Source organism: Podarcis pityusensis, assembly GCF_964106645.2.
Source record: "Podarcis pityusensis genome assembly, chromosome: Z".
Classification (NCBI taxonomy): Eukaryota; Metazoa; Chordata; class Lepidosauria; order Squamata; family Lacertidae; genus Podarcis; species Podarcis pityusensis.
Genome location: NC_138044.1, coordinates 3,426,444 through 3,443,062, shown reverse-complemented (window position 1 = coordinate 3,443,062; position 16,619 = coordinate 3,426,444). Strand labels below are relative to the sequence as shown.

General features: G+C 44.4%; 1 protein-coding gene across 6 annotated transcripts in view; it reads left to right on the top strand.

The window, feature by feature from the left end:
- Positions 1–16,619, top strand: part of GOLGA2 (golgin A2) — a 50,424-nt gene that overhangs the window by 25,331 nt on the left and 8,474 nt on the right. For all 6 annotated transcript variants that reach the window (XM_080990858.1, XM_080990855.1, XM_080990853.1 and 3 more), the window contains 14 exons: positions 4,509–4,547; positions 6,274–6,336; positions 6,513–6,606; positions 7,601–7,707; positions 8,905–8,963; positions 9,854–9,995; positions 11,387–11,476; positions 11,611–11,718; positions 11,856–11,946; positions 13,158–13,504; positions 14,738–14,851; positions 15,465–15,689; positions 16,154–16,253; positions 16,344–16,432. In XM_080990858.1, the coding sequence (XP_080846984.1) occupies positions 4,509–4,547; positions 6,274–6,336; positions 6,513–6,606; positions 7,601–7,707; positions 8,905–8,963; positions 9,854–9,995; positions 11,387–11,476; positions 11,611–11,718; positions 11,856–11,946; positions 13,158–13,504; positions 14,738–14,851; positions 15,465–15,689; positions 16,154–16,253; positions 16,344–16,432 (1,668 nt within the window). The remainder of the gene's footprint in view (positions 1–4,508; positions 4,548–6,273; positions 6,337–6,512; positions 6,607–7,600; positions 7,708–8,904; positions 8,964–9,853; positions 9,996–11,386; positions 11,477–11,610; positions 11,719–11,855; positions 11,947–13,157; positions 13,505–14,737; positions 14,852–15,464; positions 15,690–16,153; positions 16,254–16,343; positions 16,433–16,619) is intronic.

Sequence of the window (16,619 nt, the reverse complement as noted above, 5' to 3'; positions counted from 1 at the left end):
GCAGAAGTAAGTAATAAAAAGGTTTCAGAACTCTCCCTCGACTCACCAACAGACTTCTGTGTGGTACGGAATATCTTCATGGTCAACATGTAACTCAGACAGAAATTCCTGAAACTGTCTGTGGTTTAGTGCATGAGCTCTAATGAAGTTAACACAAGATACCACAGTTTTCATGACATCCATGACTTCAGGGATTTTTTTACAACACAGTGCTTGTTGGTGGATGAGGCAGTGTATGGCTATTGGATGTGAATGGTTGTGTTTGTCCATCTCTTGGTTAATGTGTGCAACCACTCCTATCATAGACCCCACCATGCTAGGAGCACCATCAGTTGTGACACCGGCTAGTTTAGCCCAGTCCAGCTCCAAATCATGCACAGTTTGGCAAACTTTTTCAAAGATACCCTCTCCTATTGTTGTTCCCTTGATGCTTTGCAGTGCTGTAAGCTCCTCTGTGACTTTGAAATTACCATTTGTCCCACAAATGAAAATTAGAAGTTGTGCAGAATCACGAACATCAGTGATTTTGTTAAGTGTCAATGAAAAATAATGAAGTTTTTTCAAGGAGTTTTGCAAATATTGATGCAAATTTCCCCCCGTTTCTTCAATCCTACATGTAACTATACAGACTCAATGTACTAAATAAATCAGTCTTCTCTGGACACATCTCTTTGGGAGCAGAAAGAATGCATTCTTTAACAATTTCTCCCTCTACGAAGGGTCTGCTAGTGTGCGCTATGAACTTGGCAATGTGAAAACTTGCTCGCAACAATGAAATATTTTGCTGCTTTTGCTTCACAAAAATATTTTGCTGAGTTGTCAATCCACTTTTCAGTTTTAATATTTCATCTTTTCTCACTTGTCCAACCAAACAATCATATTTTCCTTTATGGTGAGTATTGTAGTGTCGAAGCAAATTGTATTCCTTGAACAGAGACACTGAATTCTGGCATATCAGACAAACAGCTCTTTCTTTGTACTGCGTGAAAAAGTAATCGAAATTCCACTGTTCGTTGAAAACCCTGCACTCAGAGTCAACTTTTCTTTTTTTTTGATTCACCGTAATTTCCTAGGGTTGGAAAATTGCTATTAGTCAAATACCAATAAATACAGAGCTACAAAAACAATATACCAGCAGTAGTGACTACTAAACTAAAATAAAAAGTCAGCGCTCAGAAATAGTGCGAATGCTCAACGCTCACATATACCCATTTTTCTGTACCATTGGACGAGCCCACGGATAAGGAGACCAGGCAGGCCCCACATATAACCCAGAGATGCATTTTAAATAAAAGGACACATTCTACTCAGGTAAGCCACCCCCCGACTCTCCCCTCCCTTCTCCACAGCACCGGACGAGCCGCGGGGGCTGCTTACCTGGGTCTTGCGAGCTGCAGCAGGTGGCAGAGGGACTATGAGCAGTGCGCGAAAGGGCTCCAGAGAGAGGATGCTTTAAATGGCGGCCACTTGAGAGGGGCACTTAGCTCCTGTGTTTTGCGAGTGGCAGGAGCTGGCGGCAGTGGGACGATGAGCGGCGTGTAAAAGGGCTCCGGATAGGGGCAGGCAGCAACAAAGCCCCAACTGAGCCTGCTTAAAATGGCGGCCGCTGGAGCGATCGCGCTGCTGCTGCTGCTGCTGCTAGCACCAACCAAGAGGCACCAATGAGAGGGAAATAATGCTGCTGGCACCAATCAAAGGCCAGCCCCCTCCCAACGCAGGGCAGGGAGAAGCCAGGAGGAGGCGCTGTCGTGGTGGTGGTGGGGAATGGCGCAGCCCGAACGATCAGAATCAGATCCATGTGGCGATTCCTGGACCGTCCATGGCCCGGATCCAGGAGGCAGTTGGGCCGGATCCAGCCCCCGGGCCTTAGTTTGCCGACCCATTCCTTGGATTTATGCACTCCTCTTCTCCTCTCTGATGTGGCTGCAAGAAAGAGATTGAAATTGGAAATGAAAGATTACAATTAAGCACAGTTCAGCATGGCATCCAAACTCTAAATTATGAGTATTCTTAACTGTGTTTGGTTGAAACAAACCGGCCTCCGTGTTATGGTTTGAAGTTGGCTTGTTTCAACAAGCCATAGTTAAGACTAAGTCCAGGTTCAGATATAATGCTTAACTGTGGTTAGTCTACAGTGGAAGCAAAAGTTTGGAACTCCTCCTAGTTATGCCAGAGAAGGTGGGGGGGGTGGAGTGGGGAACTCGCGAGACTCACTGCAGCTTGTTCCCATAATAATAAACCATATTTGCATGAACAGGGCCAGTGTATTGAACAGAAACACTCTGATTTTGGGTTGCAAATATATACTAAATTCCTTCATTTCAGAATTGGATTTTTTGGAGAAAGTATTGCCTTTTAAGAAGTATGACATGAGTCTTGTGGAGAAATTGGTGGGTGAGGGAAATAAATTCACAGCACACAAAATAAGACATTCCTGTGCTTGAGGTTTTTTCAACTTTTCCTTAATCTTTCCTCACTAAACCTAAGGACATGAAATTTGGTAATTTTATAAAATGAGGTTCTGCAGGGAATTAAATGTATTATTGCTTCTGGGTTGTATTGCAGCCACCTATTTACCTAAGAAATTTATGAGCCACCTTTCAATGTAAACTCTCCAGGTGGTGTTCAGTTAAAACAACAAAACAATACAACAACAACAACAATCACAACCATCAGTGTCTATCCAGTAAACTAGACTGAACTGTAAAACTCTCAGTTAAACTATTCAACATAGTGGAATGTTTGGGCTACGGCCTTTTCAGTGCCAGGCTTTTAAAAAAAAATGTTCTGAGTGGCAGCTGGGTGAGTTACAAATGTGAGGCCATGTGACTGAGGAGGTCCTCTTGCTGGTCACTGCCCCCTGCATTTATTATTCACAGAGGTGAATTCATCATACCTGTTACACATTTTAGGAGAGCTCTGGGGTCTAGATACTGTTGGGAAGGAGATTGATCTGCAAAGTTGGGTTAACTAAGCAAAAAGAAATGTGTGCTGGGGGAAGGAGTTCCAAAAGGGTGTTATGGGAATCCTACCAGTGCCTTCCAGACAGCCTACCTGAGTCAAGGCCACATATTTTCTCAATAGAAAGATAACCTGAAGTCACTTCTGCAATTGTCTGGTCACTGTCTAAGATAGCTGTGGGACTCCAGGGAATCCATGAATGTTCGTAAATCCCCCTCCTTACAGAGCTGCTCTTTGAATTAATAACACAGGAGTCACTTTGCCTTTTCAGAGGAACACTTTTCCTACTATTACTTAGATCTCAGCCAACTGTGTGTTTCCCTTCTTTTTATTACCAGGAAGGGGGAACAGACAAACTCAAGGCTCACTGTGGCTTGCTGCCATAACACTAAATGTGATTTAGCCATGCATCTAAAGCCTGCTGTTGTGTCTTGTGTCCAGCACCACAGGTCTCACTTGCCTTTTTGTGTATGTTTTGCTCCCCTGCTGCATTACTGCCTGGCGAAATTAAAAAGCACTTCCACCAGTACTCAGCATATTATTTTTGTGTTCTTTTTCTGCATTTTAGCTCATATTCTGCAGCTTTACATGTGTTTACAGAAAGGCAGGGTGGGGGGAACAGGGAAGTTGCTTTTCTCATGGTTTTCATATACAGTGGTGCCTTGGTTTACGAACTTAATCCGTTCTAGAAGTCCGTTCGTAAACCAAACCATTCTTAAACCAAGGCGTGCTTTCCCATAGCAGTGGCGGACTCAATTTATAAATGGAACACACTCAACAGGAAGCGAAACATGTTCTTATTCCAAGGCAAACCAAACACCTACTTCTGGGTTTGCAGCGTTCTTAATCCAAACTGTTCACAAACTAATCACCAAGGTACCACTGTATGGTCAGTTGAAAGGGAAGTGCTTCCCTAAGTATCTGAGGGGTCTGTTGCTACCTCACAGGGCTCAATTGTTCCAAGAACCATTTTGTATACTACATTTATTGGACCAACTGTTTGCTATGTTTTGATCTGTCCAAAAGTGCCTATCTACAGAAAGGTTCTGCACAGCTTAAAAACTTACTGTCCCACACAACAGCTCATTCAAAAAGGTGGTATTCGAACAATGGTGGATTCTCTCTCTTGTCATTAAACATTTCATTAACCCATCTTTTGCTAACCTGCGGTCCTCCTGCTGATTGGCTATGCTGACTGAGGCTGATGGGAGCTAGAGTACAACAACATCCACAGAGCATAATGCTGGCAACCCCTGCATTAAACAAACCTTAGAAAACTTTTGTGGCAGCATTTAAGAAAGCAATGGGAAACAGTATTTATTGATTGATTGATTGATTGATTGATTGTGTTTTTGTTGTGAAAAATAAATGCAATAGTTGCTTCTTGCATTTATGTCAGGAGTTTGGGGTTTGTTGATTCTAATAACTTGTTCCAAACATCCAGAAGCCTTGGAAGTATACTTGGTAGTATAGCTTAGCATACTCACACCTAGAAGCCCAAGTGACTTGCTGTTAATGTTGATGCCTTCATTTTGCTCTTTTTGCAGAAGCAGCAGAACCAAGAGATTATGAACCAGCTGGAGAAGGTAATATGCACTGCTTGAGAGACATGCACAGCTAATTCATTATTCACACCAGGAGCAGGAAGCATAGTATACTGTTGGATTGGGTGGCACTGATTCAAGCCAACGCTGAAAAAAAGATTTATGGAAATGGTTCCATTTAGCAACACCTAAGGAACAATATCATCTCGCCTTGTTGCTTTCCCCTGCTGCTTGGATAGCTCCATCACCAGTGCCACATAATCCTGGAAGCAGCTGGCTGTTGGTTGGAAACACACCATGAAATAAGAGCAGTCCTGCTAGTGAGCAGCTCATGTGTGTATTGGCTGTCGTGTGGAGCCACTGACACCTAGAAACGTTTGTAGGAGCTTTACTATGAGAACCAAGTTGTAGTTAAGATGCATCTTGGTCTGGATGTTTAGACAGTGAGTCAGCATAGCATAGCATAACCATCAGCATTTATTCACTTTTCACTCGAGTTTGATTTTTGTTAATGGTAAAAGGAAAATAATCTGAAGTATCTTCCATTTTTGTTGTTTTGGGGTTCACAATGCTGGCTCTAACATCCAACCCCGTAAAAAGCAGTTGTTGTTGTTGTTGTTGTTGTTGTTGTTGTTGTTTAGTCATTTAGTCGTGTCCGACTCTTCGTAGACTGAGCTAATTTACAGTGCAGTCCTACACCTGTCTACTCAGAAGTTCCATTCATGTTTTTTAAAAAATTGCTTACTCAGAGGCTTTATCACTTTCCAGCTGAATGTCAGGAACCCAACTCTCAACTGATTTTTCTTTTTACCTCACAAAGTACTTTTTCCACCCCCCCCACCCCCCCGGCTAGCTGTACTCACAGCCAAACAGAGTGAGTATCCAGCCCAGCTACACCACTCTTGTGGAATTCTGTGGCACATCATCACCAGACTCTGGTAACCTGAGCTTTTCATCACATCCAGCTAGGCCATTTTGGCCAAGCCACGCCCATGTGCCCTATGCCTGACTTTATATACAACTTCAGGTGTGGGGTAGGTAGAGATCTGGCTGAGACAAAAAGAGCTTGGGACAATCATTGGATAATTGTTGCTGGCCAGCTGACTGTCAGGGATGCGGGTGGCGCTGTGGGTTAAACCACAGAGCCTAGGGCTTGCCGATCGGAAGGTCGGCGGTTCGAATCCCTGCAAAGGGGTGAGCTCCTGTTGCTCGGTCCCAGCTCCTGCCCACCTAGCAGTTTGAAAGCACGTCAAAGTGCAAGTAGATAAATAGGTACTGCTCCGGCGGGAAGGTAAACGGCGTTTCCATGCGCTGCTCTGGTTCGCCAGAAGCGGCTTAGTCATGCTGGCCACATGACCCGGAAGCTGCACGCCGGCTCCCTCGGCCAATAAAGCGAGATGAGCGCCGCAACCCCAGAGTCGGCCACGACTGGACCTAATGGTCAGGGGTCCCTTTACCTTTACCTTTAGCTGACTGTCAGGGCATCAAAGCACCTCACACTGCATGCAGGGGAACAGGTCACCTGATATCAGGTGGCAGGTGGGTGATCCCATCCACTTGTCAGTCTTGGGCTGCAGGGGTGGGGGAAGAATCTGGCCCACTGGCTGAATCTAGTTCTATACTCCTGCACTAGGGCTTATGTGCAGCTGCAGTGGGTAGACAGTACGCGTGAGACCTTAATGTTTAGAATGAATATTGGTCATATAAGAGGAAGATTGTACATCTAATATGGTTTTGATGTTGCTATTTCTATGTCATGTTTTCACAGGAAAAGAAGGGGTTTGAGCAGAAATTTTCAAAGGAACAAGCAGCATTGCGAGAACAGTTACAGGTAAACTCTATATCGTACATCAGCCCCCAATTAACATTTTCTGACTGCACACTGAAGTTCATGTGTGGCAATTTGTCTATTTCTGCTTCTAGTTACTTATCCTTTCAGTGGTTGTTATGACATAGGAATTCTAGGCAGGAAGTTCTCCTTTAATCCAGTTGTTCTGTGCTTTGAAGGTCCACATTCAGACGATAGGAATCCTAGTTTCTGAGAAATCTGAGCTGCAGACAGCCCTTGCACATACGCAGCAGGCCGCTCGTCAGAAAGCAGGTAGGCAACACCCTAAGCCTTCTGGCTAACAAATTAGGTGATGTTCTTGAAAATGCACCAGTTGACTTAAATGAAACATTTTTGGTAAGCTTTGGACTCAGGAGGCAGTTATGCCGTTGATTCAGTGACACAGCAAAACGATTTCGTCATTTGGCCTGTGGTTTGGCTGTGGCGGTAGGTGCTCTAGGCATTGGGAGAAGTGGGCATATAAGCTTCTGTAGACTTCCTGGAAATAGACTGTTTGAAACCTTCCTCAGTAATCCTTTGGAAACAATAAAATAATAAAACAGATGGAGATAGGTCAAAGACAAGAAAGTAAAAATACTAGTATACTGGGCCTAGCATTATGAAAATTATGAAATCAGTTAAGTTCTGACCCTTTCACAATTCTCTTATATTCCAAAATGCTTCTGTAAAAAAGCCTATACAAGGGTATGTATTAATTATGAATACATTAGCATAGCAAATTCTGACATAATAAAGGAGATACAAATCTGATTGTGTTATGGAAAAATGGGGGCAAGTTATCACATATTTAGAATCTGACCCATTGAAATGAGTCAAGCCAAATAAGCAGAAAACTATGTTCGTACTAACTGCCTTAGAATCTGTTGCTCTCATGTTTATTTGCTGTTTTTATGCTAAGTAAAGTTTTTATGTTAACCGAAATAAAAGTGAGCAACTGGTGAGGGTAATTGTACATTTACTTATTTTTCTTGTTTGTGGGAAGGGACGGAGAGTTATATTTCAGTATTTTATGTAGCCATGCTGCTGCATTTTGCACCACTTGCTGTTTTCCAGACAGCTTCTAAAACATCTAATCCAGCAATAGCCAGGGATGGGTAACCCTGAGAAATATTGGAGCATGATAAATCTTGGGTAGATTCAGTTGATGGCTGATTGTCATTGGGGGTTGGAGCATAAAGTGATGGTCCACTCCTGCCACTTTGCTTGTTGGGTTCCATTGCAACATAACCTTGTTTTACTTGGGCAGGAGAAGCAGAGGACCTTGCTGCACGGGTTCAGTCTTCTCGTCAGAGGATATCTGAGCTGGAGCACACCCTTTCCTCCCTCTCTACACAGCAGAAGCAGACAGACAAAGTAAAAATTCCCTATATTTCATTCTTTCTATTATCTCTTACATTTGGTGCTTCCTCCTTTGGGAGGCTGGACTACATTCTGCCCCCAGGTGTTCACAAAATTCCAGTAGACACCTCAGGTGGGTGGGTGGATGGGTGTGGAATGAAATGAGAGTGCCTGTTGGTTTTGTTTGGATTAATACGCTTGGCACTTTGTTAGCTTTGCCAAATGGCCTGTCTGTCAGTGAGACCCAGGGGCATTATTCTCATTCAGTGGTTCATTTTGGCATTGTCAACCATCCCACTGTCTCCATCTCAGTCTCAAGTCTAATTACTGATGTCAAGTGTAGAGTCTCTCTGTGCAGATAGAACCAAAACTTTGTGTCAGATGCTATTTTGGGTCATAGGCAGACATATCCTATGGTTTCATTTGGTATACAGGTGATAGTGCTACAGAGAGGTGGTCTTGGCAGTCTGCATTTTGCTTCAAAAGAACTCAAACCTGCAAATTATTGTTTTTAGCTTCCTGTGGTTTATGTTTGGTGGATGGAGAGATCTCTGCTAAAAATAACCCGAACGTGTGACTAGAATAACAATATAGTCTACAAGTCTGTTTTAGAGCAATGGCGCAACTTGAGTGGGTTGCAAACTTAACGTATTTTTGGAGATATTGGCAGGTGGGGAGGGTTGCACTGGGGGACCATTTGTCTATGAAGGACAACTGTATGGATGTATGACATGCTCACTTATTCTTAGTTTTTGGAAACAAGCAAATCTTCATTCCTCATGGTTGCAGAGGTATGTTTGAAAGTGCAGTCACCAACAAACAGACAAAATGCTTAAAGGGTTCAAAATAAAAAAGTAGAAAGATTATGAGTCTTCATGCCATTGTGGGATTTCCACCCTATTTCCTAAGGCTATAGGTTTAGGTCTTTTTCAGAGACTGGCTCTCACTTAATTGCCTTTAACGTGTAATATTTATTCGTGGTATCTCTTAATAAGCTATTAATAGTATCTGGCTGAATTATGTAAGTCCACTGAAGGCTTCAGGGACTGTTCCAGGTTTGAGGGAGCCCTTAACAATGGGCTTCCTGGGGGGTGTTGTTCTCCCTAAACAGTGGATGCTAAAAAGTTAGTGATTCTGAACTGCACTGCGTAATTCCAAGATCCAAGAACCCTAAGCTCCCTCACTGATTTCTGTGTTTGTTGTTGTTGGCAGCATAATAAAGAGCTGGCAAAGGAACGAGATGCCCTGAAACTGGAAGTCTACAAGCAAAGGTGGGGTTTGTTATTTTCCCCGCAACATGATTATCCAGTTTTTCTACTTCCGAAAGTGGATGACTTCCATAGCACTTCCCTCTCTTCTATTAACCCACTAGCCTAACCTACTTCACAGGGTGGTTGTGAGAGTGAATGTGGGGATGGGTATGAAGGAGCCATGAGCCTAAGTGCCTTGGCGTAAGGGCAGAAGAAATATTGTAAAATAGTTTAAGGACTGATTTTAGATGAATATATGACAAATGTGAGATTTGAGCTAGGGTCTCCTAGCACACCCCATTAGTTCCTATGCTGCATCAGATTTCTCAGCAAGCTGCTATCTCATAGCCTTGACACAACTGTGATGATGCTGGCCAAATGTAAGGATTGGAACACAGCCATGCCCACGACATGCTTTCCTTGCAGAAGACCCCTAGTTAAAAGGGTTGGGGGATAGGAAAGATCCTTTACTTAAATCTCTGGAGAGCTGCTGCTTATCAGAGAAGATACTAGTGGGCTAGCTGGACCCAATGGTCTACACTGGGATAAGGCAACTTTTTCTCTGCTGCCTCTGATGGAGTTTCCATGAGCAGGTGGGGCTTTTTTTATTTGTAATAGTTGTGTTGTAGAAGATATTTTGGTAGCTGTGGCTTTTTCAGCCTTTCATGAAAAGCTGCACCTGGGGAATGCATACCAACTTTAAATGACTATTAAAATGTGGGAGGCAACTGGCAACCAGTGCAGCTGTTTCAGAATAGGAGTTATATAGGATTGGCCCATTGAAACCCTTGCTACTGCATTCTGCACTAGTTGCAACTTTTGGATCACTAGCAAGGGCAGCCCCACATAAAACGTATTAGTAGTCCATCCTGAAGGATACCTACTTCTTGTTTCCCCCCCCCCTCCTGTAGTAAAAACAGTGAAGAATTCAAGCAGCAAAACTCTGAACTGTCTGAGAAGCTGCACACCTTGATCTCTGAAAACTCAGCGATGAAACTGGACGTGGAGGATTTGCACAAGAAACTGGAGATGGCGGAACTGATGATTCAGCAGGTGATGGTTAGGTCGCTGGGAATACTGCTGCCTCTTGCAGCGCAGCATGTCATACAGTTGTGGAAGGGTTCTGAATAAAGCTACTCCTCACTCCCAGCGCTTAGCATGGTATTCTTTTAAATTTGAGGAATGGTCTTTAGGAAGCACTTCTGAGCATTGAAAGGAAGCCTGGCATTTGACTAGCTTTTTATTCTACTAGGGCTTCTTGACCCATTAATGCCTCAGCTCACATGACCAATAGGTATGATGTGTGTCCAGCAACATCTGGAGGGCCACAGTTTCCCTATCCTTGCCTAGAGGTTGTGTTCCTTGAAGGTTCTGAGGGAAGCGACTGCTCTTGTGAGAAATTATTCTTATTTCAAGCTGATATGGATGTACATCTTAAGTGGAGTTCTTTTTACTCTGCACCCCCAAATGGAGAGCTTCACTCAGCATATTTATCCACTTTTTCTCTTTCTCTTTTTTTAATAATACTTTTATTAGTTTTCAGTTACAATAATCCAATAATAGCCTCATTATAACAATGCCAAATTATAATACAATTACTAATCCCAATCATTCAGATGCCAAATCCTATAATTTAAGTGGCCTCCTGCATGCTAGAATTGATGGTTTGACGATTTACTTTATTTCTGCATTCAGAAATCTTATTCATCTCATTTACACTCCAGTCAAAATAGCAATCCCTTATACAACAACTGCAATATTAACATCCATTCATATTGACACTTTAAATGACTATAAATCTATAGGTGAAGCATTCAATCTATATCCTTATTCCTCCTGTGTGTGACAATTATTCTGTCCGTGGTGTTCCTTCCTGTCCTTATAAAATATAATGTCTATCTTTTCCCAGCCATTGCTGCTCTCCATCATGCCTTGGGCGGAGCTTGTATCACATTGTTGCTATTTATCCACTTTTTCAAAGCATTTGCACTTGTGGGTACTGGATTGCAGAGAGAAGGGAGGGCATGTGGATTAAAATGTAGATTACTAGGTGTGGGGGAGAGGGTAGTAGCCAAGGATGAAAGAGCTATGATGACCTTTGAAGTTGCAATCCATGGCATTCAATCCCAGCATCTGTTCTATAGCCATAAGTGCTAGAAACTTGGAAGCTTGAAAAAGGAAAGCTAATTTTAACTAATTTCCTTATGAAGATTTTCCCTTGTGCTTAAGTAGGGGGGGAAATGCAATTCTGGCTATTCTCTCTCTCCCCCCCCCCCCACAAAAAAATAGACATGTTAACCCTTTGTCTATAATCCATGAGCTAGATTAAAAGGCACTGTAGAAGCATCCTCTTGTGGACTTCTGGGGTGGGGAGGAATGAATGAATGAAAAGTGGCAAGGGATTTCAATGTTTACCATAACCATTTGTTTGATTCTCTTACCAGTTTGCAAACCAGCCAGGAATCCCAGATGCCACTCAACAGCTGCAAATGGCACTGGAAGAAAGAGCAAACCTAGAAACACAAACTGCCCAGGTAGGCCCCTCTGCCATGGGTTTTGGGATGTGGCCTTCATAGAAGAGTGCCTTAGCTTCATTCCCAGGAAGCGTGTTTTCTTTATTCACAATATTTGGCTCATGCTTTCTTTTTTCTCTTTGCTTGCTGAGCAGATGTCTGAGTCAATCCAGCAACTGCAGACTGAACGGGATCAGTATGTGCACAAGCTGAAAGAAGAAGGGGGAATCTGGCAGCAACGAGTACAGTTGCTTTCTGACCAGGTAAGGACAGGTTCTCCTGCACTAAATAGCAGGCAGATATCTTCCTGGTAATATAACAACGGAGAGATTTACTTTCTGCATGAAAGACATGGAAGGTTAGCAACACTAGTCTTCCCTTTCCAATTCCTGTGGTGTAGGTCCAGGCTCTGACAGAAGAAAAGGACCTGAGTACAACACGAATTCAGGAGCTGGAAGCCAATCTGTCAGAGTTGATCAGCAGTCAGTCCGGTAAGGTTCAGTGTTCAGAAACTGCAGCTTAAAGCAAGACCTTCTTGCATAGTTTGTCATTACCTTTACCCCCTAAACATACTCTGTTCCACACAAGCTCACCTGTTCAATCCCCTGTCTTTTTACTCTGTGCTGTAGCACAGTGATATGCAAAAGTTCCAACCATCAATTCCTGGCTACTCCTTTAAACATACTTATACAGTGGTACCTTGGTTTTCGAACATAATCCGTTCTGGAAGACCGTTCGAGTTCCAAAACGTTCCAAAACCGAAGTGCAAAGGGTGGTCTGCAAATTTAATAGAGAAAATTGAGAATAATAACATATACACTCAGCGGAAGCCATTCGACTTCTGAGGCACGTTCAAAAACCAAAATGTTCATCAATGGAGAAGTTTGAAAACCAAGGTACCACTGTATATGGATCTGGTTGCAGGTGATAGGAAAGACTGCATTAGTTGCCTGGTTCAATTTCCCCCATCTTATCAGTAGAGGCTCTCCTCTTAATCCTTTTGCAGAGGATTGACCAACATTTCTCTCCCCCACATTCCATTCTTAAGTGTACACCTTCAGATGTCAAGTGTTCCTGCAGCAAATGTGTTTACACCTGCATGAATCCTGTAGACACACATGTGTTAAAGCACCTTGATTTGTCCCTGCTTCCTGTGGAGTGAACACTCCATGGCAGATTTGGGCTTGCCTTTTGTTTAAGGCTGCGATGGCCAAACTTGGCCCTCCAGCTGTTTTTGGACTACAGCTCCCGTCATCCCTAGCTAACAGGACCAGTGGTCAGGGATGATGGGAATTGTAGTCTCAAAACAGCTGGAGGGCCAAGTTTGGCCATCACTGGTTTAAGGCAACAAAAGGGACCTTTTGGTCAAGCTAATTCTCCACCCTTTTATGGTTTTTCTTGAACAACAACATGGCCAGACTACCAAGTTTGTGTGTGTTAAATTTGAATGTGCCACAATCACATAGAAAGCTGAGGTCCAATTGAAGGGGCAAAGGGAGCTGACCCAGCCCCACCCCTTTGGCCAGGCTCACTTCCATTATCAGCACCTGAGCAATGGGGGGGGGGAGTGCCTGAGTTGTGTGTGCTTGGTGGGGGGGGGGGGAGTAAGCCATGGAAGAAGGCTCTGTACTCCTCACCTAGGCACTGCTTTTGTTCCTTAAGTTGGCCATGAACAGTCTGCCTCTCTAACTTGACCTTCTAGTAGTGAAGCCCCTGGAAAGTGATCCTGCCCCCCATTCGGGGCCCACAGAAGCTGAGCTGCGCTTGCAAGAAGAGCTCACTCGGTTGCAGGAGGAGAAGGAGGAGCTTCGTGGGCAGTGCCAAGCCCAGATGCGGGACAATGAGCAGCTGAGCCGCCTCAATCAGGAGAAGGAGGAGCAGCTGCAGGAGTTGGAAAAGACAGTGCAGCGCTACAGCGAGGAGGCTGTGGACAGGCAGCAGATCCTGGAGAACATGCAGAGTGACAAGGCAACCATCAGCCGAGCCATGACTCAGAACCGGGAGCTCAAGGAGCAGCTGGCAGAGCTGCAGAATGGCTTTGTCAAACTGGTATGTTCCTGCTTGTGGTGAGAGGCAATAGCCCCCTTTGCCATCCAGCCAGAAACTTCCAGTGCTAGGGATGTTTGAACTCTAAAAGGAAGCCATCAAGCACCCAGGGAACCCTTGTAGATTGCTGCAAAGGTTCTCTTTCCTCCACTGTTTCACTACTCCCTTTGTTGTTTCTGTTCCCTGTTTGTCTTGAGCAGGGGTTGGCAAGGTTTATCTTGCCTGGGCCAGATCAGTCCCGCAGAGATCCCTCTGTGGGCTGGATTGTGAGTGCTCACACCTGTGATTGCCGGCATCTGCGATTTCCGGCACCTCGCTGGTTTAGCGCAGCGCGAGAGCAGGCAGCTCATTTCAGGGGAAGCTCGTGGGCCGGTCAAACGACTTCCACGGGCCACTTCTGGCCCACGGGCCTTAGGTTGCTGATGCCTGGTCTTGAGGAACCAGTGTCTTTTCCTTGGTCCCGTAATGGTCAACAATTTCAGTCTCCTTTTGTTTCTGACTAGTGCTGACTGCCTACATCTGCCTGAAATCTGTGATCTTACTTTATGCTGTATCTAAAAACCAATCTTATTGCCCTAATGGCTACAGAGGGAGACTTGAAATGACTTGCTCACAAACATGTGTATTTATGCATTAAGTGAAGTAGCCTTCTGTTTGGAGAGCAGTGGTTGCCCCCTGTTCTGAGTACAGCACGCGTAAACCTGCAAGTCTTCTGAAATTTTTTCTATGTATGTTGCTAAATGTGTATGCTTTATCTTTGAAGCCCAATCAAGTATGCTAAAATATTTTAGCTAGCTGTACACGGGTTTCATAATAAGTCATACATGAGTGTAGTTTTAATATAGGAAATATTTAGTTTGCAGGCGAAGTATCTGAACCTTAAAGTTTCAGGGAGAGAGGGAGGAGCTTAAACATTAGAAATTTAAAGGCTCAGAAAGCAGAGGAGTTATGGGTGGTACTTCTGTTAACCAGGGGTGAAACTTGTGCACAACTTCCTGGCCTAAAACCCCCCTGTTAAAATACTTTTATCCTTAGTCTAATGCTCTTAAGGCTCTTTGCCTTTCCCCCATGGTTTCCTTCTCCTTTATCCCCTACCCCCTATTTTAGATTGCTCCCAAACTATTATGATTTCTGACAGAGATGCAGAAGGTTCCATAACAATAGACTGATACGTACTTCACCACTACTAGCGAGATTTGTGGCGCTGCCTCATTTGGCTGCCTTATGTCTTCACAGACCAATGAGAACATGGAGGTGACGAGTGCCTTGCAGTCAGAGCAGCATGTGAAGAAGGAGTTGGCCAAGAAGATTGGAGAGCTGCAAGAGAAGCTGGCAGAGCTCAAGGAAACGGTAATGCTCTGGCTGGGGTACCACTGTGAATGAAGGGAGCCAGTAATAGGGCACGTGGGGCCAGGGGCAGTGGGCTATAGGTGGCACAAAGCAGTGGGGTGAGGTCTTCTCCTTGCATACATTTCCTCAAGTGCTGAGCTGTTTTCCTTGAGATTGTCTTAGGAAATTACTCTTGCAGTTCCTGAAGTTAGGCTACATAGTTTAGCCATTTGACTGAAATGAAGAATAGTGTTGGAAGAGCTTCTCTACCCAGCAGAATTCAGAGCAGCCTGGCTTGAGTGGAAGAGAGATGTTCATTCCTTTTGAAGTAACTTTGGTTTTTCAAATCCAGTCTGTGGTGTCTGAAGGATTCAAAAAAAAAAAAATTCCCACATTGTGATTTTTGCATCGCACATGCACGCATTGTGGTTCACCATATATCACCACATCAAATATTATGAAACCATTACCACGAGGTGGACTTCGGACTGGTTTTGGACAATATTGATACATTGCCAAGACTACTGAGGTGGGGGAGAGAAGGGGGATTGTGTGTTATATGTGTGGAGAGAGAAGAGTGCACCAACTCTGGACTGCTGATTTGGTAACCAACTTATTTCCCTCCCCATCCTAGGAGGCTCAGAAAACCCAGGAGGCTCAGGCCCTTCAGGAGCAGCGGGATCAGTATTATGCCCACCTCCAGCAGTACACTGCAGCATACCAGCAGCTGGCCACAGAGAAAGAGGAGTTGCACAAGCAGTACCTTCTTCAGATGCAGCTCATGGATCGGCTGCAGCACGAAGAGGTCCAGGGCAAGGTGACTGTGGAGATGCATTTCAAGGAGCTTCAGGAAGCCAAGGTAAGAGCTGGAGCTTGGGAGGACTGGTAAGCAGGGCTGTGGAGGTTAAAACTGAGTAGGTCCAGGAGGATTCGGTTCTGCTTGGTCCTGGGCTGCAGCTGCCCAGGTCATCTGAATTATGCACCAAGTGAAAAACAATTCAGTGTTAGGAATAATTAATGCTGACATGTGTACAGTTGTGTGGTATTGCATAATTCTAATTGTGCAATTGGGCCTTTGCCAGCTTTGAGTGAGAGCTTGGGTGTGGGATGCAAGGTGACAAGTGCCTGAGGTAGGAGCTGACATACTGGAAATCCCAACTCTGGTGGTTGGATGTTGGAATGAGAAGGGCTTTCCAAATGTTTGTTTTTCCGGTTCTGGGTCAGTAGTTGTAGAAAGGAATCACATGAAGCCTTTGTGTTGTGTTGGGTCAGTGTACTTTTGTGGAAGAAGCAGCCAAAACATCTGTTGCCTCTTTCTTGAAGGAAAGCCTGGAGATGATTTCCAAAGAAAACAAGGAGCTGCAGGCTCAGGTCAGCCAGCTCATGGCAGAACTAGATGCAAGGATGCTTCCCAGGGCACAAGGTGAGTTGTCTTTTCCATTAGCAGGAACACAGGGGGGCTGATCCTAGCAGGATGTTCTAACTCCTCTCTGCTGTCTTCCTTTGCTCACAGGGGATGGAGTGGAAACCGAAGAGACTGTTGAAGAGCTGAAGACTCCTGCCCTTACCATCCCAGATAATTTTGAAAGTAGAGAGGAAATGGTGAGTGGCTGGCAAGTCTTTGTGATTTTACATGAGTGCTTCAGGAGGTGAGGGGAATAGGAAGGGTGGGCAGGGAATAACTTGGAAGCTCAGAGATGCAGCAGCCCTGAAGTTCTGTTCAAAGACTTTCAGCTGAATACTTCTAGCTTCCTAGAAATGTGTTGCATTTCTGGATTTATCTTCACTT